Source organism: Marmota monax, unplaced genomic scaffold, assembly GCF_021218885.2.
Source record: "Marmota monax isolate L192 unplaced genomic scaffold, Marmota_monax_Labrador192_F-V1.1 WCK01_AAM20220418_F8-fsc00220, whole genome shotgun sequence".
In the NCBI taxonomy this organism is placed as follows: domain Eukaryota; kingdom Metazoa; phylum Chordata; class Mammalia; order Rodentia; family Sciuridae; genus Marmota; species Marmota monax.
In genome coordinates this window covers 1,352,071-1,379,615 of record NW_026693909.1, presented here as the reverse complement: position 1 = coordinate 1,379,615, position 27,545 = coordinate 1,352,071, and the positions used below count along the sequence as shown (strand labels likewise).

The 27,545-nt window shown below is 64.4% G+C and overlaps 1 protein-coding gene across 6 annotated transcripts in view; it reads left to right on the top strand.

Annotated features, from left to right (window-relative positions):
- The window catches only part of Bahcc1 (BAH domain and coiled-coil containing 1), a 56,552-nt gene extending 32,954 nt beyond the window's left edge, over positions 1-23,598 (top strand). The window contains exons 4-27 of one of the 6 annotated variants that reach the window (XM_058585260.1): positions 2,397-4,124; positions 4,375-4,483; positions 4,807-4,997; positions 5,108-5,266; positions 5,500-5,726; positions 5,886-6,216; positions 7,027-7,833; positions 11,363-11,565; positions 11,679-11,815; positions 12,220-12,348; positions 14,614-14,731; positions 15,194-15,405; positions 16,088-16,266; positions 16,345-16,646; positions 16,769-16,876; positions 16,946-17,084; positions 17,149-17,263; positions 17,345-17,420; positions 17,578-17,686; positions 18,277-18,396; positions 18,524-18,700; positions 18,865-20,042; positions 20,675-20,911; positions 21,349-23,598. In XM_058585260.1, the coding sequence (XP_058441243.1) occupies positions 2,397-4,124; positions 4,375-4,483; positions 4,807-4,997; positions 5,108-5,266; positions 5,500-5,726; positions 5,886-6,216; positions 7,027-7,833; positions 11,363-11,565; positions 11,679-11,815; positions 12,220-12,348; positions 14,614-14,731; positions 15,194-15,405; positions 16,088-16,266; positions 16,345-16,646; positions 16,769-16,876; positions 16,946-17,084; positions 17,149-17,263; positions 17,345-17,420; positions 17,578-17,686; positions 18,277-18,396; positions 18,524-18,700; positions 18,865-20,042; positions 20,675-20,911; positions 21,349-21,555 (7,298 nt within the window). In that variant the 3' untranslated portion in view covers positions 21,556-23,598. Of the gene's footprint in view, positions 1-2,396; positions 4,125-4,374; positions 4,484-4,806; positions 4,998-5,107; positions 5,267-5,499; positions 5,727-5,885; positions 6,217-7,026; positions 7,834-11,362; positions 11,566-11,678; positions 11,816-12,219; positions 12,349-14,613; positions 14,732-15,130; positions 15,406-16,087; positions 16,267-16,344; positions 16,647-16,768; positions 16,877-16,945; positions 17,085-17,148; positions 17,264-17,344; positions 17,421-17,577; positions 17,687-18,276; positions 18,397-18,523; positions 18,701-18,864; positions 20,043-20,674; positions 20,912-21,284 lie in introns of all 6 variants that reach the window. The other 5 variants (XM_058585259.1, XM_058585257.1, XM_058585261.1 and 2 more) reach the window with 5 other exon arrangements.
- Positions 23,599-27,545: the final 3,947 nt, after the last annotated feature.

Sequence of the window (27,545 nt, the reverse complement as noted above, 5' to 3'; positions counted from 1 at the left end):
AGTCAGCAGGCTCAGCTCAGCTCCCGGGAAGTGACTGTGGGGCTTGGCTGCCACCTCCTACATACCTGGCTGTGCCCTGCACTCTCTGCCAGCTGTGGGGACCCAAGGTAGCTCGTCCTCATTGAGGGACAGGGGAGCCCATAGAAGCCTGCATTGCCCCACTCACTTGCAGGACCTAGGCTAGACCAGGGCTGCTGACAGTGGCCACTGGGTAAGATCAGAGCAGAGCCGTGGCCTGTGGACAGAAGATGGGCTGTCTACCCTGTGGCAGCAGATGTCATCAAAGAGGGCTGCTGAGTTTGGGTCTTTGCTGGCAAGACAGAGCCAGTGGGCCCTGGATATTACAAAGGGCAGGCACAGCTCAGGCAGGGACCACAAATCGGGAGCCTGCAGGAGAGGGGGCAGGGCAGGTCCAGAGGCTTCACCCCCTGTCTCCAGGTTGAGTTTCCTGGAGAACCATTTCCTTTACATTTAGGACCCCCCCCCCAGGCGCCATGGGCACACCAGAGTGGTCCCTGGAGCCTAGGCAGGTGTTGGGTTAGTGGCCACCTTTAAAATGACCTACATGTGATAGGACTTGAGTGCAAATGTGGAGTCCCACAGGGCTGGAGTCGGTGACATCAGGAATGGGTTGGGTCAGGGAAGGGCAGAGGGTCTCAGAAGACCCCAGTTCCTGGCCCAGGCTGTGGGGGGTGACTTCAGCTTAGATATAGAGAGCCTGGGTGCTGGGTCACTGGACACTCATGGCCCTTCAGTGGTGACGCAGCCCGTCCACAGAGGACAGGCACAGTTTACCACGTCCCTGGGGAGCCCCAGTGAGGCAGAGAAGCCACCAAGGGTGCAGAGAGAGCCTCCTGCTGCCCCTCAGTACCTTCTTGCCACAGACCGCAGACTCAGGGAGAGTCCTGCTTGTCTGGACTCCGTCCAAACAACTGTGGGCACCTGCAGACTGACTAGGGCCCAGAGGATCTGGCCACGCCTGAGGGGGCTGTTCTGTGGGCAGCAGAGCCGGCCAGCTCCCCCGTGCTCCTATCAGCTCCTGGGGGACTGCAGCTGTTTTGACAAGAGTCTGTTAGGGGCAGGCAGGTGTCTGGTCTCAGCCCCAGAAGCCCCACCCCTGAGCCAGGGCCCAGGGACTCCAGGGGCAGTGGGCCGGCTGATGCGGAGGCAGCCACTGGCCCTCCGGGCTTTCAAAATGTCGTGGTGGAGCCTCATCTAAAGGACGGTGTTTGGCTTTGGAACCTGAGCTGATTAGGTCTCTCCTGGGCTACCCTCTTCCCCTTGTTTCCAATTAGCAGGAAATTGGCAGGACTTGAGTGACTGAGGCCTTGAGTGAGGCCTTGAGTGACTGAGGACGGGTTGGCGAGTTCCGACCCTTTCTTTTGTTTCCCCTTCTGTCTGTGCCTCAGCTCAGGGCTTCACCCTGCCTCCCACCCGCCCAGCTGGGCCGGGGAAGGGGCAGCCCCCAGGGTCCCCCAGAGGCAGAGGTCTGGCCCAGGTTGCTGGGCATGGCCCCAGGGTTGGTCAAGAGAGGAGGGTTTGCCCCAGGCCCAGAGGCCCCAGCTGGGCAGCGAGTCCATGGACCACAGAGGAGCCTGGCACTACGGCCAGACTGGCTGGGCCCCAAGCTGGGGGTGGGTGGATGCGGGGGTCACTTTCCTTCCTCCCAGTTACAACCTGCTTCAGCCCTCCTCACCCGTGGCCACCTGCCCCAGGGATGCAGCGAGGTGTCCAGGGGCCAGGCGGCTCCCCCACCCAGCCCATCCTGCCTCCTTACACCCTCAGCCTTGCCCCTCCCAGGACACACGGCACCTGGGGACACTTGGGGGCCGCAGGCATGCTGGCACACGGGGCCACCCACAGTACTAGACCCTGGGCTGCAAGGGCACCCTCTCACCCGAGGCCTGGCCAGCCGGCTCTGTGGTGGCTCACCTCACAGGTACACCTCGCCTGCCCGAGGCTCACTGCCTTGTGCTCCCCCAGGGCCACTCACTGTCCTGGAGACTCACCCTCCTGCCACCCACCCCACTCTGAAAGTCTCCAGGGCACAGGGTTGGGCAGACAGGAGACGGGGGCGCCCTGCCGGGGCAGCTCGAGGGTGCTGGGCAGAGCCAGGAGTCGCGCCTAGTGGGGAGAGGGCTTCGGTTTGAGGAGAGACTGTGGAGGTGGCTGGTGGAGACGGCTGGGCAGCTCTGAATGTGCTTAGGCCACTGGACTGTACACTTAGAAGGCGAATCTCATTATTTATTTTCACCACGAGTTTTTAAAAAGTGGAGGCAGAAACCTTCCTGCCGGGTGACCTTGATGGGTGCCAGGGGGACCAAGAGACTCCTGCAGCCGGCGTCTTGGGGAGTCTGGGTCCCTACACCGCTGACCTCGGCTCCTTCTGCTCGCAGATAACTTCTACCTGCGCAACTTGCCCCCCCAGCCCACGCTCCTGCCCTCCAACCACAGCTTCCCCGTGGCCCGCGCTGCTCCTGCCCTCCCCTGTAGCCGAGAGCGGGGCGAGGCCGGCCCCCAGTCGAAGGGCCCCAGGGAGTTTGACCGCTTCCTCACGTCGAAAGAGCTGGGCAAAGAGAAGGCCAGCAAGGCAGTGGAGGGCAGGGAGCGGCCAGTGGAGGAGGATGGCGGCAAAGAGCGGCACAAGCTGGTGCCACCCATGCCGGTGGACGGGCCCTGCAAGGAGGGCGGCCCTGTGCCCCGGGGTTCCTGTGAGGGCCGCCCCAAGCACCTCACCTCCTGCCTCCTCAACACCAAGGTGCTCAATGGTGACATGGGCAAGGCCGCACTAGCCAGCTGTGCTGGGGGCATGCTAGGCCGGCCTAGTGCAGGGGTGACAGCTTCCGGACGTGCCAAGGAGGTGGTGGGCCCCCCGGAGCCCGGGCCGGCCTTCAGCGAGTGCCTGGAGCGGCGACAGATGCTGCACCACGCGGTGTCCTACACGGTGCCCTCCGGCCTACCTACCGGGCCCCCCCCACCCCTCAGCACAGCTGCTGGGTCCTTCCCCTGCCTGCAGCTGCACACGGGCCCCGATGGGCTCTGCCCGCTGCAGGACAAAGTCTCCCGGGACCTAAAGGCCAGCGGGCCCACCTTCGTGCCTTCTGTGGGACACCTGGCCGACAAGAGCCGCCCCTTCCAGGCGGCCGAGGCCTGTGCTGTGGCAGGTGAGGGCAAGGACCGGCACCTGGATGGGGCCATGGTCCCCGACCACACTGCGCCCTACGGAGTTTCCTACACTCACCTGAAGGCCGAGGGCAAGGGCGAGCGGCGGCCTGGGGGCTTCGAGGCGGCCCTCAATCCCCGGCTAAAGGGCCTGGAGTACCTCAGCACCCGCCCCGAGGCCTCCTTCCCTGGACTCCCCAAGGGCGGTCTGGACAAAAGCGGCTACTTTGAGTTGCCCGCCCCTTCGCAGGACTGTGCCCGGCCCAGTAATCAGGACCTGTTGGGTGGGAAGGCCGCCCAGGCCTGCTGCACTTTAGACAAAGCTGCCAGCAAGGAGGCCCCCGCAGCACCCCCGGGGGCCCAGAAGGTGGCCCGGATCCGGCATCAGCAGCACTTGGCCACCCCTGAGGTGGAGCAGGGAGGCAGCGGGGCTGAGGTCAAGCGCAAGTCCCTGGAACTGGCATCTCTGGGCTACAGCGGTCCCCACCTGCCCCCGTGGAGTGTCCAGGCTGGTCAGGGCACCACCATGCCCATCAGTGAAGAGCGCAAGGGCGGTGCCTACCTGGACCCCTTCGGCAGTGGCCTGCAGCAGGCGGCTCTCCTGTCCCAGGAGCTGCCTGCCCCGCCCGACGAGGTCTCAGCCATGAAGAACCTGCTCAAGTACAGCAGCCACGCGCTGGCTGTGGGCCAGAAGGCACCCTTCGTGGGTCTGGGTGGCCTCAAAGCCAGCTGTGTCCAGCAGGAGACAAAGTTCCCCGCCTCCAAGGGCCCAGGCACAGTGGAAAGGCCCGACTGTGCCCGGAGCCGGGAACACGAGGCCGCACAGGCAGACGGGGAGGTGCGGCAGCCGCCTGTGGGCATTGCGGTGGCCTTGGCCCGACAGAAGGACACAGTGAGTCGGCCGGAGACCACCTACAACACCAACAGCGGGCGGCAGGGCCGGGCCGCCCCCACCTTCAAAGGTATGGCCCTTCACAGGCCGGGAGACAACTGGGCAAGCACCCAGGGTGTCCAAGACCAGCTGGCCCTGCCTCTGCCTGTGCGTCCGGTTGGCCCCCCACGCCCTCCCCTAGAAGGTCCTCCAAAGTCCCTGGAGCCAGGGAGCCTTCCCTTGGCGCCTCCGCTCCCAGCTCAACACAAGGCCGCGCCTGCCTCTGCCAGCAGTGCTCTGGCTGCCCCATCTCACCCTTCTGCCCTCCTGACCCTGTGCAGCTGGTGGGGTCCCCCGTGCCACACACGCCCTGGACCTGGAGGGTGAGGAGGAGAGGACGCGACTGTGTGATGACCGCCTGGGGCTGGCTGGCCGCGAGCTGCTGCTACAGTAAGAGTCAGGCTGTGGTCCTGGCAGGGGTGGGGTGCCTCCCAGATGGGCTTGCCCGCTCAGAGCCCTCGAGGGAGAAGGGGCATGGTGGCCAGGACGTCAACAGCAGCCTGTCCTGGGCAGGGTCCCACACCCACCGGAGCCTTTCCTGGAGGGCTCTGCTCACTCCCGCTGCCAACAGGGCCACTGCTGGGAAGGGAGGCCCAGAACCGGGGGCCACCTGTCACCTCCAGCCTCCAGCTCCCTTCCAGGTTGATGGCCACAAGGTCGGGGAGCAGGGCAGGGTCGGCCAGGTGACAGGGCTGATTCTGGTGATCTTACAGGGACAACAAAGACCTCGTGGAATTTGCCCGGATTCACCCCTCAAGCGGCTGCCCTGGAGAACTGGCCCCCCACCTTGTGATGCAGGGTGGCCAGCTGGGTGGGGACCCAGCCCCCCATCCCCACCCCGCCCACCCCCCCTGGCTGCCCCGCACCCGCAGCCCCTCTTTATGGATGGGGGGACATTCCTATGGTCAGTGCTCTGAGGGCAAGTGGGGGCTGGCCTGGGGCTGGACCTCCAAAAGTGGGATGTCTGAGAGTGATAGGGGCCCCCCCGCTTATCCCATGACCTCTGCCCCCCAGGCCTCGGGCACCCTGCCCTGCACCAGAACCTGCCCCCTGGCTTCCCCACCTCTGTGCCCGGCTCGGTGCCCTCCGTGTTCCCCCTCCCCCAGGATGCCCCCACACAGCTCCTCATCCTGCCCTCGGAGCCCACGCCCCACGCCACCCCTCACGCGCTTGGTAAGGGCCTCCGGGGCCTGGCTGTTTGCTCATGGGGCTGTTGGCAGAGGGCCTAGTCGGGGACCGTCTCTGGGGAGCGGGAGAGGGTGAGGCAGGTGCCTGGCCAGACCCAGGTGGGACTTTGAGGTGGATCATCTGGGGACTGGGTGGGCTGGGAGGACTGAGGGAGGGAAGCAGCGGGGTAGGCCCCCGGTGCCCGGCCGGGGCTGACCGCCCTCTGGCCCTGCCTACAGCTGAAGTCATGGACCAGGCCTCACTGTGGCCCCCCATGTACGGGAGCCGGGGCCCCACCTCCCACATGCAGCACCCGGGCCAGCTCCCCGTGTATTCCCGCTCTCAGCTGCTGCGGCAGCAGGAGATTTACGCCCTGCAGCAGCAGCAGCAGCAGCAGCAGCAGCAGCAGCATCAGCAGCAGCGGGCTGCCCAGGCCCTGGAGCTGCAGCGGGCTGCCCATTTCCAGGTACCACCTTGACGGCCACAGCCAGTGGGGACCCAGGGCAATTTTCCCCCTCCCTATACCAGCTTGGCTGGCCCCAGGAGCCCCTCCACACCTCCTGGCAACAGAGGATGCACAGGTGCAGAGGGGCCACCTGGCTGACCCTCTTCCCCAACTCAACAGCGGAAGCCTGAGGACCACCACCTGGAGCTAGGAGAGCCCACCCAGGAGAAGGCCCTGAAGTCCACCCACAAGCCAGTTGCCTTAACCCCCATGGCCAAGAGCGGCCCCTCACCTGCCGCCGCAGGCCCGGTCAAGCTGCCGCCCTGCTGCCACTCACCCACCCTGAAGCCCCCTACCAGTTGTCCCACACCACCACCTTGCCACAGCGCCCCCTGCACTTTATCCGTCTGCCCTGCCCGCAGCCCAGGGCCCAGCTCCAAGGTGCCCAGCGCCGAAGACAAGAGTGGGGAGGGCCGGCGGGCCGGAGCCAGCCTCACCACATTGGAACCAGGTGAGCTGGGGCAGCACCATCCTGGCCCAACCCTCCACCTGAGGCCACCCCCTCCTGGACGGGCAGAGCTGATTACAGGGTCTGCCTGTCGCCAACCTAAGCCCCCGTAGGGTGCAGGGGGATGCCACCTGCCCCTCCTTCCTCCTTCCTCTTCACCTTGCTCTGGACGGTCCACAGAGAAGAAGCACATGGGTCCCCGCTGCCTCCCTCCCTGCCCTTGGCAGTGGGGGCTGGAGGAAGGTCAGGCCTGGCGGCCAGCACTGGGAGCTGATCAGGTGGCAGGGCCCTTGGGGATGCCAGACCAGGACCTGTCCCCAGCCCTGAGCCTGGGCCTCAGCGAAGCTAGGCATCTCAGCCAACTGCCACCAGCGGCCCTGCTTGGGTCTGCGCAAGGAGGACCTGTGCCCACCATTCCCCAGCCGCCACGTGGTTCTCTGGATCAGGCTGAGAACCGAGCTCTGGAAACCGTGTGGGACATAAAACCCATCCCAGTTCCACAGTGAGGAGACTGAGCCCAGGAGGTTTTGTGTAGTTCTTATGGAGTTAGTGGGCGCAATGCCTCAGCGCCTGCCGGCTCTTTGTCCGGGGAGAGCCCTGATTCAGGCATCATGCTTAAACCCCTTCCTGGTGGGCCACACTGTACCCTCCAGAGGTGCCCTGGGGCTCTCCTCCTGCCACCCCCCAGACCGCTGTGCCCAGGCCCTGCCTCAGGCCCAGAGGGCTGGTGGGGACCCCCACAATGGTCGCCCCGTCCTATGGCAGAGCCTCACCTCCTGCCCTGCCTCTCCTGACCTGTTCCCTCTTTCACAGACCTGCCTCCAGGATACCTGCGCCCCACGCCTGGCATGGGCTTCTCTGCCTCCCTGCCCGCAGGAGGGCACTCATCTGACCTCCCGGACCCCGAAACTATGCAAACTGCCGCCCCAGGGGCTGAGCCTGAGCCTGTGAGGACGTTCCTGCCCAGGGAGCCACCCCCCTGCAGCCCCAGGAGCCTGGAGGAGTCTGGGCTGCTCTCAGGGGCCAGGGAGGCCACCCAGGACCTTGCCGCCACACCCCACCCCGCTGAGCGGGGACCCCCAGGGAAGGCAGAGGACCCCAGCCCACTTGAAGGGCTGCAAGAACTGCAATTTGGGGCCCTCCTCGAGGGAGGGGCCCCTGAGGCCACCGGCCAGGCTAATTCTACTCAGGGAAGGGCGCAAGAAGAGAGGACCAGAGAGGAGGGGGTGCAGGGACCCCCACTAGGGGCCTCCCCTCAAGCCCTGCAGCAGCAAGCAGGGAGCCCTGGTGCCCTGGAGGAGGACGAGGAGGGCCTGGGGCTTGCCCCGGAAGAGGCCCAGCTGCAGGAGGGAGGTGTGGAGGACTCCGAGGAGGACTGGGGGGCTCCCAGCAGCAGCCACCCACCCAGAGCACTGCTGGGGCTAGATGCCTTGGTGGCCGCCACTGTGGACCTGGGGGACCTGCCCAGCCTGAGCCTGCTGGACCCTCTCCCCCCCGCGACCTCTGGGCCCCCCAGCACAGCCACCCTGCCCCGTAGCTCAGGGATTCACGGAATCGCCCTGCTCAGCGAGCTGGCAGACCTGGAGACCCAGCGACAGAGGAGCCAGCGGGCCGCGCAAGGTGAGCTCTGCCTGCAGCCTTCCCCCAGGGCCTGGAGCCGGGCCCTGGGGACCAGGCCACCCTCCATGTGGTTTTGGAGGAGGAGGGCAGCACTCACGTGTGCTGTCTGCATTTCCTATGGGACATGGTAAGACCCAGGACCCGAGGGCAGATGGAGGCCTTGTGACAGGAAAGGGGCAGGCGGCTCCAAACTCCCCCTCCACGGGACCCCCACCACTCAGCTCCATGGCTCCTGGCCCCGGGCCTGGTGTGGCCAGTGTGGGAAACGTCTGCCTCTCCTCCCAGGCCCAGGGGACAGAGCACCAAGGCGGGGGTCGGCTGGACCACCAGGTCGGAGCCTCCGGGCTGAGTCAGCAGGCATTCCTGCTGCAGGCAACCGCAGGACAAGGAGCCCCTGGGCTCACCAGCCACCCAGGACCCGAGAGTGGGCAGGGCAGGGCCGTGGGCCAGCAGGGTGAGCTGGAGACTGCGGCCCGCTGCCAGGCTGGGGCCTGACCACCTCAGAGGCCCAAGGGCCAGCCTCTGCTGGGCAGGTCCCAGCTCTGCCCCCACCTCGTCAGGACCCCACATGGTCCCCTCCTGCCCCCAGTAGTCCACTTCCTCTTCCTGCCAGAGCAGTGCCATGTTCCCCTTTGACCCCAGAGGAAGTCCCTCCTGGGGGGAGCACCCCAGCCGGGCACGGTGCTGCAGGACGTCTGTAGAAAGGGCCTCGCACAGCCCTTCTTTTCCTGAAGCACACAGCTCCCCACGCCCCTGTGCCCCTGTGTGCTGTGTGGGGATGGAGTGAGTGTCCCTGTAAAGCCGACTTCCCCCAAGGCCTCTGTCCCTCTCGGCGTGTGGCTGCAGGGAAGCCTGGCCTGGCCACCACTCTGGCTGTGACCTGGGCAGGGGAGCCGCTGTGGAGCAGCGCCAGGACACGCCTGCCCTGGAGGTGCACCCAGCAGCCCTTCCAGGGCCCTCTGCTCCTGCTGGAGTGGACTCCCAGCTGGACCCCCAGGGAGACCTCGCTGGGCCTCCTGGCCACATACAGCAGGGTCACCCAGGGTAAGCCCAGTGCCAGGGACTCCCATGCGAGCATCCCGTAGCAGTCGAGGGGATGGCTTAAGGGGCACCAAGTGACTGTGGCGCACGTGTGCACTTGTGTGTGTGTGTGTGTGTGTGTGCGCACGCTGTGGCTGCCAGCTGGACCAGGGCCCATTCATTGAGTAAATACATGCAGAGCACGTGTTCTGCCTAGGAGGCCAAGTTTCGCAGGCCAGCGCAGGCGCTGACTGTCAGGCCAGGTCTCCTGCAGCCCGGGTGGTGGAGTTCAGGCTGCCCGAGACACCCTGCAGCAGCCACACCCCCTCTGCCCATCCCTTCGATGGGCTCTTCCTGAGCCATGTCCAGCAGTAACTGTTCCTGACAAGTACAGTGACCACTTTGGCTGAAATGAACCTGATAAGTTTCATTCTGCACCACAGAGCAGGATTCAGAGGGACCCGTGGGGCCTGGACCCCGGGGAGACCCCAGGGTACTTCAGGCCCCCTGCCTTCTGAGGCCTGCAGGTCCAGCTGTGTGAGGCCAGTAAGGGCTGCACACCTGTGGCCTTGAGGGCACCTGGAGAAAGCCCAGGGGAGGAGCAGAGAGGCTCTGGTGGCTCACAGTGACCCCAAGGGACAGGCCACCAGAGCTTGTGGCTGAAAGGGGCTTGTCCATGGACCTCTGCTCCTGCCCACTGAGGGAAGTCCCCAACCCTCCTCCCTGCCAGTCTCAGGACCCTGGACTGTCTGAGGCTGAGGGCTCCCTGTGGTGGAGACTGGCAGTGGCCTTGACTGTGTCTGGAGGTCTGGGTGTCTGGCAGCTGCCCCTCTGGGCAGCCCCTGCCATCTGGGCCCCAGGTCTGGAGTAGACTCACCCTGTCTTCTGGGCTCTCTGCCTCCTTGCCCCACACGGGGTGTCCCTGACCCTGAAGACGAGAATCCGCCCGTCCCTTTGTGGTTGGGTTCAGGGGCCCTCGGCAGGGCACAGCTGTGCCCTCCTGGGAGGTCTCCCTCGGCTGTGTTTGCCCTGACCCGCCGGGTGGGCCCCCCACCTGCCCCTTGCCGTTCAGAGCTCTAGGTGGAGAGGCCCTGAGGACCCTGTGACAGCTCCTCCGCACGCACTCCTGTCTGCTCTGCTGACAGCAGCGTGGCTGGCAGGTTCTGTCTTTGCAGCCAACTACAATCCATTATGGTCTCTCTTTATTCTGATGACCAGATTGCCCAGGTTTGGCCGGAGGAGCCCTTTGGCTAGTTCCTGTGTGCTGTCAATGTGTCCCTGTCCTTGATACTCATTGATTTATTTGTTTTTGGTACCAAGATTGAACACAGGGTTGCTGTACCACTGAGGCACATTCCCAGCCTTTTTATTTTCTATTTTGAGACAGGATCTTGCTAAGTTACTTAGCGTCTCTCTAAGTTGCTGAGGCTGGCCTTGAACTTGCAATCCTCCTGCCTTAGCCTCCATGGCCACTGGGATGACAGGCGTGTGCCACCACACCTGGCTCCTGTCGTTGCTTTCTGAAGTACCAAACATCCACCAGCTCAATCTCTGACTGCACACTGGACTGTCCCTCCCTGGCCCCGACTCCAGGGTTTCCCTTGTCCCGCTGTCACTAGTGAGGTAACCTGTGACACCCGGCTCGGCCCCCACTCTGGTCCCCAGGTGAACCTCTATGCCTTCTCCCTTCCTGTGGTCAGCCATGCCCACTGCTGCCTACCCCGGGGCCAGAGCTTGCAGTCTCCTCTGCCCAGGTGGGCTGGGAGGAAGGGCCGGGCACAGCCCAGCCTGCCTCGGGGCCTGGAGAGGTGCAGAGAGCGCTGGGGGCAGGACTGGAGGAACTGTGGGGGCCTCCAGGAAGAGAGACAGAGCAGGAAGCTGCACCCTGCCCGGGCCAGGGCCTGCTCTGTCCCCCGGAAGCCCCCACCAGGCCTGGCCGCCCTGTTCACCAAGAATGGGGGAATTGCCATCCCCACTCCCATGACCGCCGCCACCCTGCAGCTGCTCCTGGGGCCTCCGTCAAGCTGGCAGGAGGGTGGACAGGCGTATGGACGCAGGGGTGAGCAGTGGGTAGCTCCTGGAGGTGGTGAGCTCGTCCCTGGAGCCACCGTGACGAGCCCAGCTCAGCCGTGTGGGTCTGCGATGGGGAAGGGTCTGCCCCGGAGTGAACTTGGCTGTGGCAGTGCCGGTGCTGGCTCTGTGTCCTGAGAGACGCCGTTGTGGGCCGCGCCACAGTCGGCTCTGAGCAGCAGCTGCTCTCCCCAATGTGAGTCCTTCCCCCAGGGCAGGAGCCTCGGGCCCCAGCCCATCTGCCCCTGCAGCCAGGGCCTTCTCCCCCACCTGGAGCTGCTGGGGCTCAAGGCACCTTCCCTGTGGCCTGGCCCTGGTCCTTAGTCCTCACATCAGGACTGGGCACTCCAGGGGCTGGGGCTGTGCTGCCCTGGGGGCTGACATCAGGAGTCTCTTTAAGGGCAGTGTGTGACCCTTACTGACCCTCCTGTCCCCCCAGCAGAAGAGGATGAGGACGTGCTAGCCTTCAACCTGCAGCACCTGGCCACACTGGCTACCGCCTGGTCCCTGGTAGAAGCCGCCAGCCCAGACAGCTCCTTCTCCTCAGCCCAGCCCCCTGCTGCGGGCCCTGGTGGCCCCAGGCTCACCCCCCGCATGCAGATCCTACAGCGCAAGGACAGCTGGACCCCCAAGACCAAGCCTGTGAGTGGCAGTTCCAGGGCACACAGCCAGTGCCATGACAGGGCAGGCACTGCCCACCAGCCCTGCCCTAAGGCTCTGGCCCGGCTCTCAGGCCCCTGTGCCCCTGCACACAGGTCTGCCCCTTGAAGGCTGCCATCGACCAGCTGGACACACAGGAGGTGGAGATGCGCATGCAGCTGGCAGAGCTGCAACGGCGCTACAAGGAGAAGCAGCGAGAGCTGGCGCGCCTGCAGCGACGGCATGACCATGAGTACGTGGGGGCGGCACCTGGGACAGTGCTGGGGCAGATGCAGATTCCAGCCAGGCCATGCTGGCTGCCTTTGGGCAGGGGCCTCGCCAGGTCTCCAGGAAACTGGGGTCCCAGAGGCTCCTCAGTGGTGGTGATAGCCCTGAGACCTGGGGGTGAGACTTCAGACAGAGCAGGCTGTCTCCCAGAGACCAGTCCACAGGGTGTCGAGGAGAGGGGACCAGTGCCAAGGCCGTCTGGCTGGGAGTGGGGGCTCCAGGAGCAGAGGTTAGCCCGCAGGGCCATGGGGGCGGGAGCTCCTGGCCCGTGTGTGCTGGACAGCTGGAGCCCAGAGGCCGGGAGGGGCAGGGTCTGCAGCCAGAGCTGCAGGGTGGGGGAGCCTCTGACAGCCCTCCTCTGGCCCCCAGGAGAGAGGAGAGCTCTCGGAGCCCTGCGCGGCGGGGGCCTGGCCGCCCCAGAAAGCGCAGACACTCCAGCTCGCTGTCTGCCCTGCGTCCTGGGGGCCAGCTGGCCAGGAGCGAGGGCAAGAAGGCCAAGTGAGTGTGGGTGTTGGGAACAGGGTGGGCAGGGCTGGGCTGGCGCTCACGGCCTGGACAGCAGGGCTTTCTGTCCCTGCTGCCTGGGCTGCGGCTGCCCTTCACACCTTGTCTGAAGGCCCAGCACGGCCCTTCCAGGACTCGAGGACAGGGTCCTGGGGACAGAGCCCCACTGGGGCAGGCACTGCCAGTGCAGACACCAGCTGCCGTCACCATGTCCGCGCCACCCTCGGGAAGCCCGGGCCCCCATGTTGGGCCACACCGGCCCCAGGACCTGGCCCCGTGTGTGGGGCGGCGTGGCGTAAAAGGCTCTTTATCTGCACTGTATAAAGTCGCGGTCACGCTGCGCTGCTGCGCACGCTGCCGCGGAGGTTATTATCCATTACCCGCCCGGCGCTGTCGACGGCGCACTCCCGGGCCGGGCATAATTGTCCTTCTCGGCTACAAATTGCCTCTCCCGGCAGGCCCATTTACATAAATCCTCCGAGCTCCTCAGAACGCGATTGGCGCGCGCGCTTGTGCACCGCATCAATCCCGATGATTTGGTAATAATAGTTAAATCGGCACTAAATGGTTCCTTCAATTAAGACAGAGGCAAAAAATTAATCTCAGGGCTTTATGTCACAAAACATTAGCAAATGCAGAGAAGGTTACGGGGCAGGGAGTGTGCGTGGGCTGCAGGAGGGGGTCCACCATATGGCTGGGCATTGCCCGGGGGTCCCTCCCTGCCCAGGTGTCTCCCAGTGGGGGTCTCCCTTTGAGAACCAGCAGGCACCCTGGGGCTGCTGGGCAGGAAGGGCCACTGGAGGCCAGCCCCTGGCCAGGGTCTCTGTCGTGGAGCCCGTACAGAGGCATGGCAGGCCCAGCAGCTTCTCCCTGCCCTCCTTCGCTGCAACCCCAGCCTGAAGCCTTGACCTCGGGACAGCATTGCTGACCCACAGAAGCCGCAGCCTCGGGGCCGGGAAGGAAACCCGGCCCAGAGAGCAGGTCCCTGCCTCTCCCCCACCTCCGGCTTCTGTCCCCACTCTCCATCCACATGCTACAAGACTCGAGGCTGCAGCCAGCAGTTGGGCCCAGGGGATGGGCCCTCTGCCCTGCCGGAAGTGGGAGGGTCAAGCAGGGTGGGCAGGAAGCTGGGGGCTAGGAGGATCTCACTGCAGGGCTTCCTGCCCGGCCTTCTCAGCCCACAGAGGCCCGGCCTCCTTGCTGGACAGGAAGGTGACGAGGGACGTCTGGCCCCACAAGGCCAGACTGGGTCAGCCTCTCAGTCCCCGTCTGCGACCCAGTGTCACGAGCAGCCACACTCCCTTCTGCACCCCGTGGGCAGGGCAGGGTTGACGGGCTGCCGAGCCCCCAGCCCCTGTCCAGCTGCGGGCAGGCAAACACACGCCAGTTTCCCCAGGCACATGGGGTGGTGAGGAGCGTCGAGCCTGTCTCCTGCGCCGCACTGATCCCGGGTCAGCCCAGCCCAGCTCCCCACCTGGAGGAGGCCGCACAGCTGCAGGCCCTGGGGAAGTGGAGACACAGCCCCTCTGGGAGGTGGACGGGGGGTTCAGCTGCCTCCACAAGACCCCCTTGGAGGGCTGAGCCTGTGGGGGCCCCAGGGGACTTGGAGGGAGAGTGTGTGTTTATGTGGCTGTTGCCCCACCCCACCCCTTCTGAAGTGGACCCTGACCTCAGGAAGCTGTCCCAGTGCCTTCTGTCCCAGCTCTGGTAGGGCCTGGCCTTGGACACTTGCCAAAGGCCAGGCCTGGACTCGTGTGATCCCCACCCCAACCTTGCAGTAACCGTGTTACTGCCCGATTTCCAGGTGGAAAGACTGAGTCCACTGTCCCAGTCACCAGGGGCCAGGTAGCTGCACAGCCCTGGCTCCTGGGGGCTGGGCTTCCTCTTGGGGGCTGGGGCCTCACCAGTGGTTAAGACTGGACACCACTGAGAGCTTACTCCCCAGCAGGGTAGAAGGATGGGGTGGGATCAAGAAGCGCCCCACTTCCATCACAGCCCTGCAGGGAGCAGGTGCAGACACAGAGGTGCCCCGATCGCCAAGGGCCTGTGGTCAGGAGGCAGAGCATCTTGGTGGGGAGTCAAGTGTCCAGAAGAGCTCAGTACTGGCCCAGACTCTGACCCCCAGCAGAGACCCATCCTGGAAGGCGCAGGGGGCTGTCCTAGGCACACAGGGACTGTGGGAACAAGGCTTAGGCTTCTGGGCAGAGCTGCTGTGCCCATGCCTGTGCCCACCTTGCCCACCACTGCCTGTGCCCCCAGGGCAGTGAGGGCCAGCCTAAGCCTACTGTGTGCAGAGCTTCGAGGCCGCGAGGAGCCCAGGAAGAAGCGGATCAAGCTGGAGGACAGCGTCTATGTGGGCCTGCAGCCGCCCTCCGGGGTGAGTCTACAGCTTGTCCCCCAAGATCGACCTGAGCCATGTGACATGGGGACAGGGACACTGGAACGCCCACTGCTCCTGATGCCCTCCGTCCTCCAGCAGGGGTGGCCCCTGCGGACAGGAAGGCAGCTCCCTTAGGCCGAGCACCCTCTGGGGAGGCTCTGGATGCAGTGTCCAGCAGGTGCAGACCTGGTGCTGGCCCTTCTGCTGAGCCTAATATCCTTCACCCAGCACCAGGGCCCCTGAATAGGATGCTGAGGTAGGGGCCACTCAGTGGGGCAGTAGGGCAGTGCCATTGGGGAGCTGCCTTCGAGCCCAGCGTTGGCAGAGGCCAGCCCAAAGCCCGAGAGGCTGTGGCCACGGTGGGCCAGGATGTAGCCACGGCCTCCTCGTCCTCAGGAGAAGGTACGGTGCAAGAAGAGCAACACTCAGGGTGAGCTGGGGTCCTCTGTGGCCCACCAGGTGGCCCAGCTGAAGCCGAAGGCCAAGAGCAAGGGTCTGCCCAGTGGCCTCAGCCCCTTCCAGAGAAAGGAGGCTGCCCCAGGTGGGCGCATCCGGAAGAAGCTGTCCCGAGCCAAGAGTGCCAAGGTGTCCAGGGCAGGCCGGCACTCACAGCCTGACGGTGACGGCGGCAGGGAGATGCCAGTGGGGGCCACGGCACACGAAGCAGGCACGTTGCTGGTGGGCAGGGTCACAGCCAGGACTCCAGGCCTGGAGGGGGGGACAGGGGCGTGGGCACTGCCAGAGCCAGGTCAGGCTCATGGAGCTGGGCAGACCTGGGAGGACCTCTCACTGGGACAGGCTGGGAAGGGCCCTCACGGCCAGGGCAGAGCTCAGCGGCTCTCCCTGTGGAGGAAAGAGGCCCTTGGATACATCCTGGAAATGGGGGTTAAAAATAGCCTCTGCCCTCCGGGGCCTCCATTCCTGCAGTGTCCGGCCAGGGGTTATCTCCCCAGCAGCCATGTGTCCAGGAACAGGAGCCTGGAAAAACAGACACTTCCTCCCTCCCCAGCCCCTCCCCCAGGGTCAGGGGCTGCAGAGAACAAAGGGAAGCCCTGCTGGGGGTGGGGTGCAGGAAGCCGGCCATCTGGGCCCCGGGATGGATGCAGAGAGGGGACAGAGGGGCCGGGCTGCCTGGGGAGGGGCCCAGCCGTGCAAATTGGGGCTGTAGAAAGAAAACCCCTTCCCCTCCCCCACCGAACACCCTCAGCTTGAGGGCTGGGTCCCCAAGTTCCACCAAGAGCAGCCCTAGAGCAGCCCAGTGGGAGTTCATGACAGGCTGGACCTCCAGTCCCCACAGGCCCCCCTCCCACCCCCAGATGGCAAGGCTCAGCCCCCTTTGCTGTCCCCAGGCAGCGGCTATGACAGTGAGGACTGCCAGGCCCTCCTGGAGACGGCGGCGGCCCCCCCGGAGCCCGGGCTGCTGCTGCACTCGGGGTCTGGGGCAGCGGTGCTGGGGCCCTCGCCCTCCTCTGTGGTCAAGATGGAAGCCAACCAGAAGGCCAAGAAGAAGAAGGAGCGGCAGGGCTTGCCAGGTAACAGGAGGCCAGGCCAGCGGGCAGCAGGGCTGCACCCACAGCCAGAACCCATGACGGCCTCCCTCCCTCCCACAGGAGCCTGCCGCCTGTCCAGCCCCGAGGGCGAAGTCAAGATCAAGCGGCGGACGGTGAAGGCCAAGGTGGGCGCCAAAATGGAGCGGGCCCCAGGCCGGCGACCCCCAGGTGCACCGGGCAAGAGGAAGTCCAAGGGTAAGGCCGACAACGGACTTCGGGCAGAGCCAGGTGCCACTGCCACCAGGGACACCCTCTTCAGTCCCGCCCGGGCCTTTACCTGCCGCGAGGAAGGCAGCAAGCTGGCCAGCGAGCGTCTGCAGAGAGCCACGCGCAAGAGCACACTGTTGCAGCCCGTGCTGCGGGTGAGGCCAGCCGGGAGGGGAACTTCTGCGGCTCGCTGCTCCCTGAGCCCAGGTGTCCGAGCCAGCCAGTTGGGCATTGCCACCCTTACCACTGCCCCTCTCTTCCGCCCTCCTCCCCACAGAGGAAGAACGGGGCCCTGTCCATCGCCCTGTCTGCCCGCAACGCCAAGGCCATCCTAGGAAAGGGCAGGAAGCTGGGCAAGGTGAAGAGCAAGGCTGTCAGCACCCAGGTAGCAGCCCGCCCAGCCCGGGAGCCGGGCCCGGCCTCTCCTGCCCTGCCTGACTCCTCTGGCCCCCAGGCTCAGGGCCGAGCGGTGAGCCGGCTGCTGGACACCTTCGCTGCGGAACACGACTTCGAGTTCGCCCGAGACAGCAGCTTCTCGGAGGAGGAGGAGGAGGCCAGCAGCCCCCTGAGTGTGGAGCAGAGCAGTGCCCTGGGTGAGTGGGCGGGACGGGCACCAGGCTGGGCGGGGTGGGCTGGCGCTGACGCTCTCCCCCACAGCTCGATCCTGCACCATCCACAAGGAGGACCTGCAAGACGGGCTGCCCGTGCTCATCCCCAAGGAGGACAGCCTGCTGTACGCGGGCAGCGTCAGGACCCTGCAGCCCCCCGACATGTGAGGCCCGGTGTGGACGGGAGGGACAGGGCTACAGCTGCAAGTCCCCCACAGGCCCCTCACGCTCTCCCATACCCTCAGCTACGGCATCGTCATCGAGGGCGAGAGAGGGAATCGGCAGCGGATCTACTCGCTGGAACAACTACTGCAGGAGGCGGTGAGGGAGGCGCCTGCCTGGGGGACAGCCTTGGGGGTTTGCCCTGGGCCCGGAGACAGCCTTGGCCTGGACCTTTGGAGAGCCCCTGGAGAGCCCCTGTGGCCAGGCCCCGCCTGCTCACAGGCCACTCTCCTCTGCCCACCACCACTCGCTGCAGGTTCTGGACGTCAGGCCACAATCCAGCCGGTACCTCCCGCCTGGCACACGGGTATGTGCCTACTGGAGCCAGAAGTCTCGCTGCCTGTACCCAGGCAACGTGGTCCGAGGTAAGCCTGTCCAAGAAGCACCCGGGCCAGGCTCCCTCTGAGACCCTGTGTACCTGGAGACCCCACCCACACAGCACTTCATGCCGGGGAGGACGGAGAGGCACACCTGGGCCCCTGCTCAGAGCAACACCACAGGAGCATCTCCCAGGGGCCATGAGAAGCAAGGAGGGCCTGGGCAGAGAGGTGCCCATGTCCAGCCAGGCAGAGGGGCTGGGAGGACGGACTCAGAGCCCAGTGCTGGGTCCCCAGATCCATGGTGCACAGACCAGCTCTCCCGAGGCAGACCTCTGGTGCCAGGGCAGGATGGCTGGTGGGTCCTCAGAGGAGTGGGCGGAGGCCTGCTGGACTCTCCTGGAAGGGGCCTCCTCCCAGGTGACTTGGCTAGAGGTGTGTGTGCACCTGCACAGGTGCATGCCCTGGGGTTGAGTGGCCTAACACCTGCCAGCCACGCCCCAGGAGGGCCGAGAAGGCCGTTGGCGCCCAGGCTGCAGTGGCAACTCCAGGGCCAGCGGGGACTGGAGAGTAGCAACATCCCGCTCAGCCCCCCACTGTCCCTCCTGCCACGTGCTCAGGCTGTGTCCCCTCGGCAGGTGCCTCCAGCGACGAGGAGGAAGACCTGGACTCCGTGGTTGTGGAGTTTGACGATGGGGACACAGGCCACATTGCTGTCTCTAACATCAGGTTGCTGCCTCCGGACTTCAAGATCCAGTGTGAGCACCCTGCATGCTCCCCTCCCCGGCCCTCCTGCCCAGGCCAGCTCTACCTCAGCTCCCAGAGAGGAGGAAGGGAGGAGGGGTGCCCCCCGGGCCCCACTGAGCCCTTCTGCCCGTTCTGCAGGCACAGAGCCCTCTCCAGCCTTGCTGGTGTCCAGCAGCTGCCGGAGGACCAAGAAGGCAGCCAACGAGGCCCCCCCATCCAGTGAGGCCCCCACCCCCAGCCTCTCCCCTAAAGCACAGGATGGCCCTGAAGCCACAAAGACCCCTGGGAAGAAATCCATCGTCAAAGACAAAGCTGGTATTTGCAGGACTGCAAGAGCCCAGGGCAGGGAGGCCCTGGTGGGGGTGGGCAGCCCGGGAGGGGGAGCACCCACGGGGAAGCCTGGTAGGGCTGGGGAGGGGCAGGTGGAGGCCACCCGGGGACCCAGCTGGTGCCGCTGACCCTACCTGGCTTCCCTCCAGGCAAAGCAGACCTCCTAACCTCAGGTGCCAAGTCCCCCACGGGGGCCTCGGACCACTTCCTAGGCCACAGGGGCAGCCCCCTGCTGAGCTGGTCAGCGGTGGCGCAGACCAAGCGCAAGGCGGCAGCGGCGGCGGGCAGCAAAGGGCCAGGGGTGCTGCAGAACCTCTTCCAGCTCCACAGCGCCAAGAAGCTGCGGGCCCGCGAGGCCCTGTTCCCCGCACACACCGCGGCCACCCCAGTGTTCGGCAACGGCTTCCGCGCCGACTCCTTCAGCAGCCTGGCCAGCTCCTACGCACCCTTTGTCAGCGGGTCTGGGTCAGGCCTGCCCGGGGGAGCCCACAAGTTGCTACGGGCCAAGAAGTCTGAGCGGGCGGAGGCTGAGAAGGGCGGGCGGCGGCGGGCAGGCAGCGAGTTCCTGGTCAAGCTGGACCACGAAGGCGTGACCTCCCCCAAGAACAAGAACTGCAAGGCGCTGCTCGTGGGTGACAAGGACTTCGGCCCCAAGCTGGGGCGGCCCCTGCCCAGCCCCAGCTACACACACCCGGCCCTCATGGGCAAGGACAAGAAGGGGCGGGCACCTGCCCACCCGCTGCCCATGGGGCTGGCTCTGCGCAAGTACGCAGGGCAAGCCGAGTACCCACTGGCCTGCGACAGCGACTGCCCCAGCTCCTACTCGGACGAGGACGAGGATGGGCCGGGGCTGGCCGCCGGCATGCCCTCCCGCTTCCTCACCCGCCTGTCCATGTCCTCCTCCTCGTCCGGCTCGTCCACATCCTCCTCCTCAGGCTCCATGTCCACCTCCAGCCTCTGCTCCTCAGACAACGAGGACTCCTCCTACAGCTCTGACGGGGAGGACCCGGCCCTGCTGCTGCAGACCTGTCTCACCCACCCCGTGCCCGCCCTCCTGGCCCAGCCCGAGGCCCTGCGCTCCAAGGGGGGCAGCCCCCACGCCCACGCACAGCGCTGCTTCCTGTCCAGGGCCACGGTGGCCAGTGCAGGTGCGGGCACCGGCCCCAGTGGTGGCAAATCCAAGCTTAAGCGCAAGGAGGCCTTGAGCTTCTCCAAAGCCAAAGAGCTTTCCCGGGGGCAGCGGCTGCCCTCCGTGGAGAACCGGCCAAAGATCTCAGCCTTCCTGCCTGCCCGGCAGCTCTGGAAGTGGTCGGGGAACCCCACACAGGTAGGCGGGCTCCTCTCCCCAGGGCCCAGGGCCAGCAGAGGAGCTCCTGTCCCCAAAGAAACTGGGTTCCTGTCTCTTTTCCTGCCCACACCCGAGTGCGGCTCTGGGGTAGCCGGGCCTCCTTTGGACGGGGCAGCTGCCCTTGTCGTTGCCTATGCTGTCCTACCAACGACTCCGCACCTCGGCCCAGCAGGTGCCTGCGCTCTGCTTCCCCTGGGCCATGCCCCTGGCTAGTTCTGGGGGCTTTTTCTGAGTTGGTGGGGAGGCGGCCAGCTTTGGGGGGCTGCGGGAGGTGGCACCACGTGGACGTTCCTGGTACCTGAACTTGCTCGTGGGTGCCTGGGGCTGTCCGTGGGGCCCTTTGCACTTGTGGACAGTGCTGTGCTGAACCCAGGCGCTCCACTCTGCCCCGATTCTGCCATCGGGATCACTGCAGTCTTCCTGTCCGACCCTGTGTGCAGGGCAAACCCGGGCGTGGCCCACTCCCAGGACCAGGGTCTGTGCCTGGCAGCACAGTGTGGGCATTTCTGCCCTCCCAGGAGCCCTTGGGCATCACCCAGAGGCTACACTGTTCCTCCTGCTCTCACTAGGCCTGTCCTCCTCACCTGCTGCCTCTGGCTGTCCCCCTGCAGAGACGTGGCATGAAGGGAAAGGCCCGGAAGCTGTTCTACAAGGCCATCGTCCGGGGCAAGGAGGTGCTGCGCATTGGGGACTGTGCCGTCTTCCTGTCGGCCGGGAGGCCCAACCTGCCCTACATCGGCCGCATCGAGAGCATGTGGGAATCTTGGGGCAGCAACATGGTGGTGAAGGTCAAGTGGTTCTACCACCCCGAGGAGACCAAGCTGGGGAAGCGGCAGAGTGATGGGAAGGTGAGGGTCTGGGGGTGGTGAAGCAGGCCCAGTGGGGCAGCATCTCAGCAGCTAGGGCCAGCGGAGCGGCCTCTGGAGTGCCTGCCTGCTGGGAGCCCCGGGAGCCCTGGGGGAGCACCTGCCTTGTCCCCTGGAGCACCCGGGTCCTGCCTCCCTAGGGCTCTGTGACCCCGCACCAAGCAGCTCACTCTCAGGACTCCCGGCAGCACCCCCCCGCCCTCCGTCCCCCCTCCCATGCCCCTGACCCACACCCGGAGAAGAGTGGAGCTTCCAGGCGTGTGGAGGAGCCCCCTTGGGGGTCTCACAGCATGGGGTCCCCAGCGCAGGCTCCCGGCCTCTGTGAAAGCTCTTCTGTGACCCTTCCCGAGCACAGGGTCCCTCCGGGTGGTGGGGCGCGGGCTGAGGCCGGCCCCGACGCCATGCGCCCCGCCCGGCAGAACGCGCTGTACCAGTCGAGCCACGAGGACGAGAACGACGTGCAGACCATCTCCCACAAGTGCCAGGTGGTGGCCCGGGAGCAGTACGAGCAGATGGCCCGGAGCCGCAAGTGCCAGGACCGGCAGGACCTCTACTACCTGGCGGGCACCTACGACCCCACCACTGGGCGCCTGGTGACGGCGGAGGGCGTGCCCATCCTGTGCTGAGCTGAGCTGCCCGCCCGGCCAAGCGAGGAGCCCCGAGGTCGGGCTGAGCCAATATGCAAACCCACCCAAGGCTTTTCCGTGATTTTCCCTGGAAAGAGCGCTCTTAGGCGTGGACCCCAGTCCCGTCCATCTGCTGTGGAGGGTCAGGCTGGCCCCAGGCCCCCGGCCACTCTGCTTTCCCGCATCGGCAGTTCTCGAGATTCGTATCCAAGCCATATTTCCTATACCTCCGACTGTCCCACCAGGGAAAGCAGAAATCAGGTGTGTCGTCTATTTATTTCTCTATGTAAATATTGTATTTCTGCGGGGAAGTTTTATGGAAAAAAGTGGAAAAGGATTTTCCCCCCACTGGCGTGACGAGGGTGTGTCTGTGTGTGCGTGTGTCTGTGTCTGTGTGTGTGTCCACGCGAGCGTGTGCAGGGATTTTGATCTGGAGTTTTCTATGGAAATGCGCTGTTCTCCTCAGCCTAGCTGAGTCCCTGAGGGGGCGCTCGTGTCAACAGAGGTAGCTCGTGTCAACTGGGGGCAGAGACCCCGGGACACGTCGGGCGGGACCTGTTGCACCCTGTGATCTCTTAAGGGCCGACTGTAGACAGAAGTCACATTGGAGTTCATTTCCTTTGGATACATCTCTTAGGTAAAGGAAGAATCGGGGTTGGGGGTGGCAATGAGGGTCCCCCTGGAAAGAAAGGATTCCGGGCAAGGAGACGAAAGCAGGCTCCGTAGCCCCCCACCCAGGAGGGCAGCGGCCAGGCGTACCTTACCTCTGCTTAAAACAAAACAAAATCGAACAAGTGTTTTAAGATACGAAAAGAAAAGGCGATGTCTTTATTTTATGCCCTAAATATTCCCCGTCGTTTCTGATTTCCGTTCACATGGCCAGTTTGTCACAGGGAGCAGGGCTTGGTCAGCCCTGACCCCCTTCTCACCACCGGGGGGGGGGTGTGAAAGACACCCCTTCCCCTCCAGGCGCCTCCCCTGGTGCCCACAACCACTGGCCAACCTCACTGGCCTGCTCAGGCACAGATGGTGGAGAGTCCTGTGGAGGCACTGGGGTGGGGAGAAGGACCCTCCCCCTTCTCCTCTCTTCCCGGCTTCTGGCCCTCAGCCCCCTGCCCATCCCGCCCCGTGGGGTTTCTGGGTCTTTCTGTGGCCACTTGGCAGGACAGATTTCCTGGCCTGGCAGGATCATGCCTGGGGCACAGAACAAGCATCTCCTGTGCCCACCCCCTGGCCACCCCCCCTGCCAGAGGCCCTTGTCCTCAGAACTGTGTTGGGGGACACATGCTCCCCAGGTCCTGTCACCAATTCCTCATCCCACTGGGAGCTGCAGGAAGGCTCCCAGAAGGAAGGGTGTGGGTGGACACCCGCATCCCAGTCAGGCCCTCTCCGCCCCTTCCTTCGCTCGGGCCCAACACCGAGTCTCGTTTCCTCAGCTGCTGCCTGTCCCCCACCCCATGCTCTTGGTGGCTCCACAGGGCGCTCAAGAACGGGGAGGGGGCTGTTGTACAGGGCCCCGGCACCCAGCTTTCCCGCCCCCCCCCACCCCGGTCTCCCCAGCGTCTCCGCGCGGGTGCAGTCTCTCACTCCTGGTGGTGGTTGGGGAAGTGCCCAACAAGGTCCCACAGGAGGCCTGGCAGTCAGACATGTCCAGAGAAGGAAGGCGCACCCGCGGCTGGCTCTAGGGTCCAGGCTGCTCAGCCCCATGGCGAGGAGCGGCGGCGTCGGGAGGGCCTCCTTCCTGCTCGTGAAGCTCCCTTCCTGCCCTGCGGGGCTCTCCTGTGTCCGCATCTTGCGTTTCGTTTCTCTCTTTCCTTTCTTTCCGTGTGTGTGCGACTGGCGCGACCCCTCCCCTCGTGGCTAAAGCACGATCCTTGTAAATGTGTAACTAAGAGGATGGTTGGATTTTTTTTTCAATGTACACACTAAAAATAAAACAAACAAAAAAGGTTTTATGAACAGCAAACTATGTAAAGGCATTTTAGTATTAAATTTTTTATTGATAACTTGCTTAAGAATAAATATATGAACTATTGTACAGGTTTTCTGTGGTCCGGATCATGACTGTGCTAGCCCCTGTGTGTGTGTGTGTGTGTGTGTGTGCGCGCGCGCGCGTGACACAGTGGCTTCCCAGAGACCCTGGCACTCCTGGAGGCTCAGCGGACACATCCAGGCCTGGGATGGGGGACCTGGGCAGGGCGTCCCCGCCTGCCTCTGTGTTAGCCTGAGTGGAGCCCCGCAGGGCGCTGAGCCCAGCCAGGAAGGGCGCGTGTGACCAGCATGGACTTGAACCCGCCGACATGGCCAGAGTGGGCACCCCTGGGAGGGGAACAAGATGGGTGAGAAAGGTTCCCCAAAGCCCACTCAGCGCCATGGACAACGGGGATGAGTACTGCAGACAGGACGGGGCACCGCCTCGGGGGGCAAGAACCACGCACTCAGCGTTCCAAGGCGGCAGTCCTAACTGTTAAACAGGACTGTGCAGCCCCAGAGGCAGGCCCAAGATCGGGGTGCACTGGGAATGGGGTACAGCACACATCCCAGCTGGGGACAACCCCACCCATGGGGCTATAGACCCAAGGAAGCCTAGCACTCGCCAGGGCCAGGCCACTGGGTGGGGGTCCCGGGGGGCAGGTGCGCGGAGGCAAGGTCGCTGGGCAGTGGAGCTGTGCCGTATGCACACAAGCTGGCCCTGGCTGAGGCCGCCCTTCCTCCACTCCTGCCCTGCTGGGACCCAGAGAAAGACCCTAAGTAGGCAGATGGGGCACAGGCTGGGCCAGAGGCCTGGTAGGCTGAGGGCTGGAAACTGGGGGGAGGAGGAGGCCTGGCTGAAGGCCACCAAGGGGCCTTGGAATGTGAGCGGGGTCGGGGTGGGGGTGAGCCCCGGGCAGGTGACCACTGGGCAGTCCAACTAAGCAGGACCCATCTCAAGGGTTCGCCTTCTCTGAGGAGGTCTGCAGGAGTCTGGTGAACCCAGGAGGAGGACACACAGCCCAGCCCCATGGCCATCCCCACCCTGGCCTCCGCCCCCTCGTCCTCAACATCTGTGCCCTCCCCTCCCACCCTCTGCTCCATCCCTGCCCTTTCCTCCTCCCACCTCATCTCAGGCAGGGTGGTCCTGGCCTTCCAGAACCTACTGCCCCAGAATGGGGCCCGGGGCCAAGGGCAGGGCATCAGGGGAAGGACACAGGGCTGCGGACCCCTGAGGGTTAAACATGCAAGACTACACTTTGATCAAGACAAATGAGGCATTATGCGAAATGCTGAAACAAGATAAATGATGGCCCTGGGTGAGTGGGATCAATAGACTGATGTTTCATCAGGTAGAAATGACAGCCCCGCGGATCGCAATTCGTTTTTAATACCACAGACCAATCGGGGACGAGGGGGCTTTAATTGCTGGTGCAGGCGAGGTTGCAGGGCTGGCGAGGCAGCGAAGCTCAGACCAGGCCAGATGTGGGGGAAGCTCGCTCTAGCACCCAGCCAGCCAGAGAGGGCCACTCCCGGGCCTCTGGGTGCCGGCTGCAAAAGTAAGAGGAAGTGGTGCTCCGGGAGAACCCTCGCAGGCTCCCTGTCCCAACCTGCCAAGCCCCTCCATTCCATGAGGGTCAGAGACCTGGCCTCGGGCTTTCTGTGCCCTTCCCTGGCACCTGCACCCTCTGTACCCCACCGAAGGCCACCTGCTCCTACCTGCCTGGGACAGTGACAAGAGTCCAGCCTGAGTGGACAAGCTCCAGGTAGACGGTCAGGCTGTGGGTCATTCAAGGTCAAGTCCCCTACTCAGTGACACCCCCTCATGACTGCGCCAGGGAAACCAAGAGGCCCCAGTAAGGCCATCCTTAGCCTGCCCGGACTCCAGGAAAGAGGTGGGCAGGGCACGCAGCTGACTTGGCATCTATTTGGCTTCCAGACTGGGTCCCCGGTGCCACCTAACCCTTCCCAGATGACCCTGGCCCCAGTGTCCTCACTTGTGAACTGGAGACCTCGACTCTCCATTGCTCACCGACCCTAAGACCAGGCAGCCTAAGGGACTTCTAAGGGACTTCTGAACCAACATGGGCAGGACCCACCCAGTCCACTTCAGGCCAGGGCAGGGAGAGATGGGGCCCTCCCCGGTGCCTCCTCCTCCATTCTCCTAGGCCTGCAGGCCACGGGGATGCAGCAAGGCCTGGGCCTAGTGGGGAGAGCCAGCCCCTACCCTGCTGTTAGGTCAGGGTCCTGGCTTGCTGCACAGCTCCTCAGGGACCAGGGAACTGTGGACTCCCCAGGCTGTGGCTCGGGGACGGAGGGCTTCACTGAGTGCCTGCTCCTGGGGTACATGGGTCCTGCATGCAGCCAGCCCTGTTGAGAGACCCCTGGGTGTCAGGAACGCGACCCGCCACGCTCACGAGAAGGAGCTGGAGACGGGCTCCAGCCTGCTGCAAACACCCTAGCATGGGCCAGCCAGCCCCAAGAGACCCGCGACACCCCTGTCCCCTCACAGCAGGGCACGTGTGTGCTCAAGCCCCAGCAATGTGATCCCTCCCAACATGGACACTGCTTGTTTCTTTCTCAACCATCCATCCCTCTGTCCTTCCCAGGCTGATCCAGAGGCCTCCCTGACCCACCCTGCCCCAAGGTTCGAGCAACCCTCCCCTGAGCCCTCGGATGGTCTGAAGGCCCCCTCACAGTACTTCGCTGAGAGGGGAAGTTCAAGCCACCCTCGTTACGGGGAGCCTCTAACAGGTTTATGATCATGCCCCTTGTCAGGAATCTGTTTTGGCTTATAAGAAACAGGCTTGGGATGCAGCTCCGGGGGCGTGCTGCCCTACCCTGAGAGGCCCTAGACTCAATCCCAATTTGTTTTTGCAAACAAAACAACAGAGACAAGCTCTGGCCAGCAGGGCGGTGAGACGGCTCCTCCACAGCCCCACAATGGCTCCCTTTTTCTGGAGCCTGCAGGGATGGTCTGGACAAGCCAAGAGGGAAAGGCAATGTAGAGGGTGGGAGGAGGGTGAGAAGGGGGCACATGCCCACAGACAAGGGCAGGCCAGCCGCACAGTGCCCAGGCAGCCTGGGCCCCACTGGAGGGCGAGTGGCAAATGTGGAGGACCAGCAGGAAAACCACTCCTCCTCCAGCCGAGCAGGGCTCCAAAGTGTCAAAGCCCTCAAGAGGCACCCAAGGCCACTGCTCCTGAGTCCCTCAGTCCCTCATGCTGCGGGGAAAGGCTTCTCTATGCTGGACCGACCAGCTGGGGGGCCACTCTGCACCCACGTGGCTCCGGCTTGTGAACCGCCAGGCGGCTCTGGTCACACGAGCCAATCAGGCCCATCCCGGTATCTCCGCCCCTGCACCACAGTGATTGGCTTCGGGTGATCACATGACCCAGGCTGAGCCAATGAGAGTCTGTCCCTGGGATCCCACGGGCTAACCCCGCTTTTTGGAGGGAGCTTGGTGAGGACGTTGCAAACCTGGGTGTTTAGTAGCTGTTTCCCACGGTGATTGATCTAGTCTCCGCTTGGTACTGGGCTCGGGCAGTGACCGAGGCGGAACTCCCAGGTGGCGTGGCTGAATGAGTTACGGGACTACCAGATTCCGTTTAATTTCACACAAAGAAATTTGTGGCACGTGTGTTCCATGGAATATTTAGAACATACTCATACTAAAAAATGATTCGTTCTTTATCTGAAATTTAAACATAACCTGACATCTTGTATTTTATTTGCTAAATCTGGCAACCTTGAAGCCCAGCTGTCCACAGCCCACCTAGCAGTAAGCAGGTACACTAGCTGCCTATCACCCAGCAGAAAGGGTGCACTCAAAAGAGGCCAGACAGATGCTGAAGACACTGGAGGCCTCTGGAGCCCACTTCTGTCATGTTGACCCTCCCTCACCACAAATTCATGGCCACTCAGAAGTCCTTTAGCCTACTGACCAAGGAGGCAGCAGCCACATTTACAGATAGCTCTTTGCAGAATGTCAGCAATATCCCGAGTGCAAGGCTGAGCCA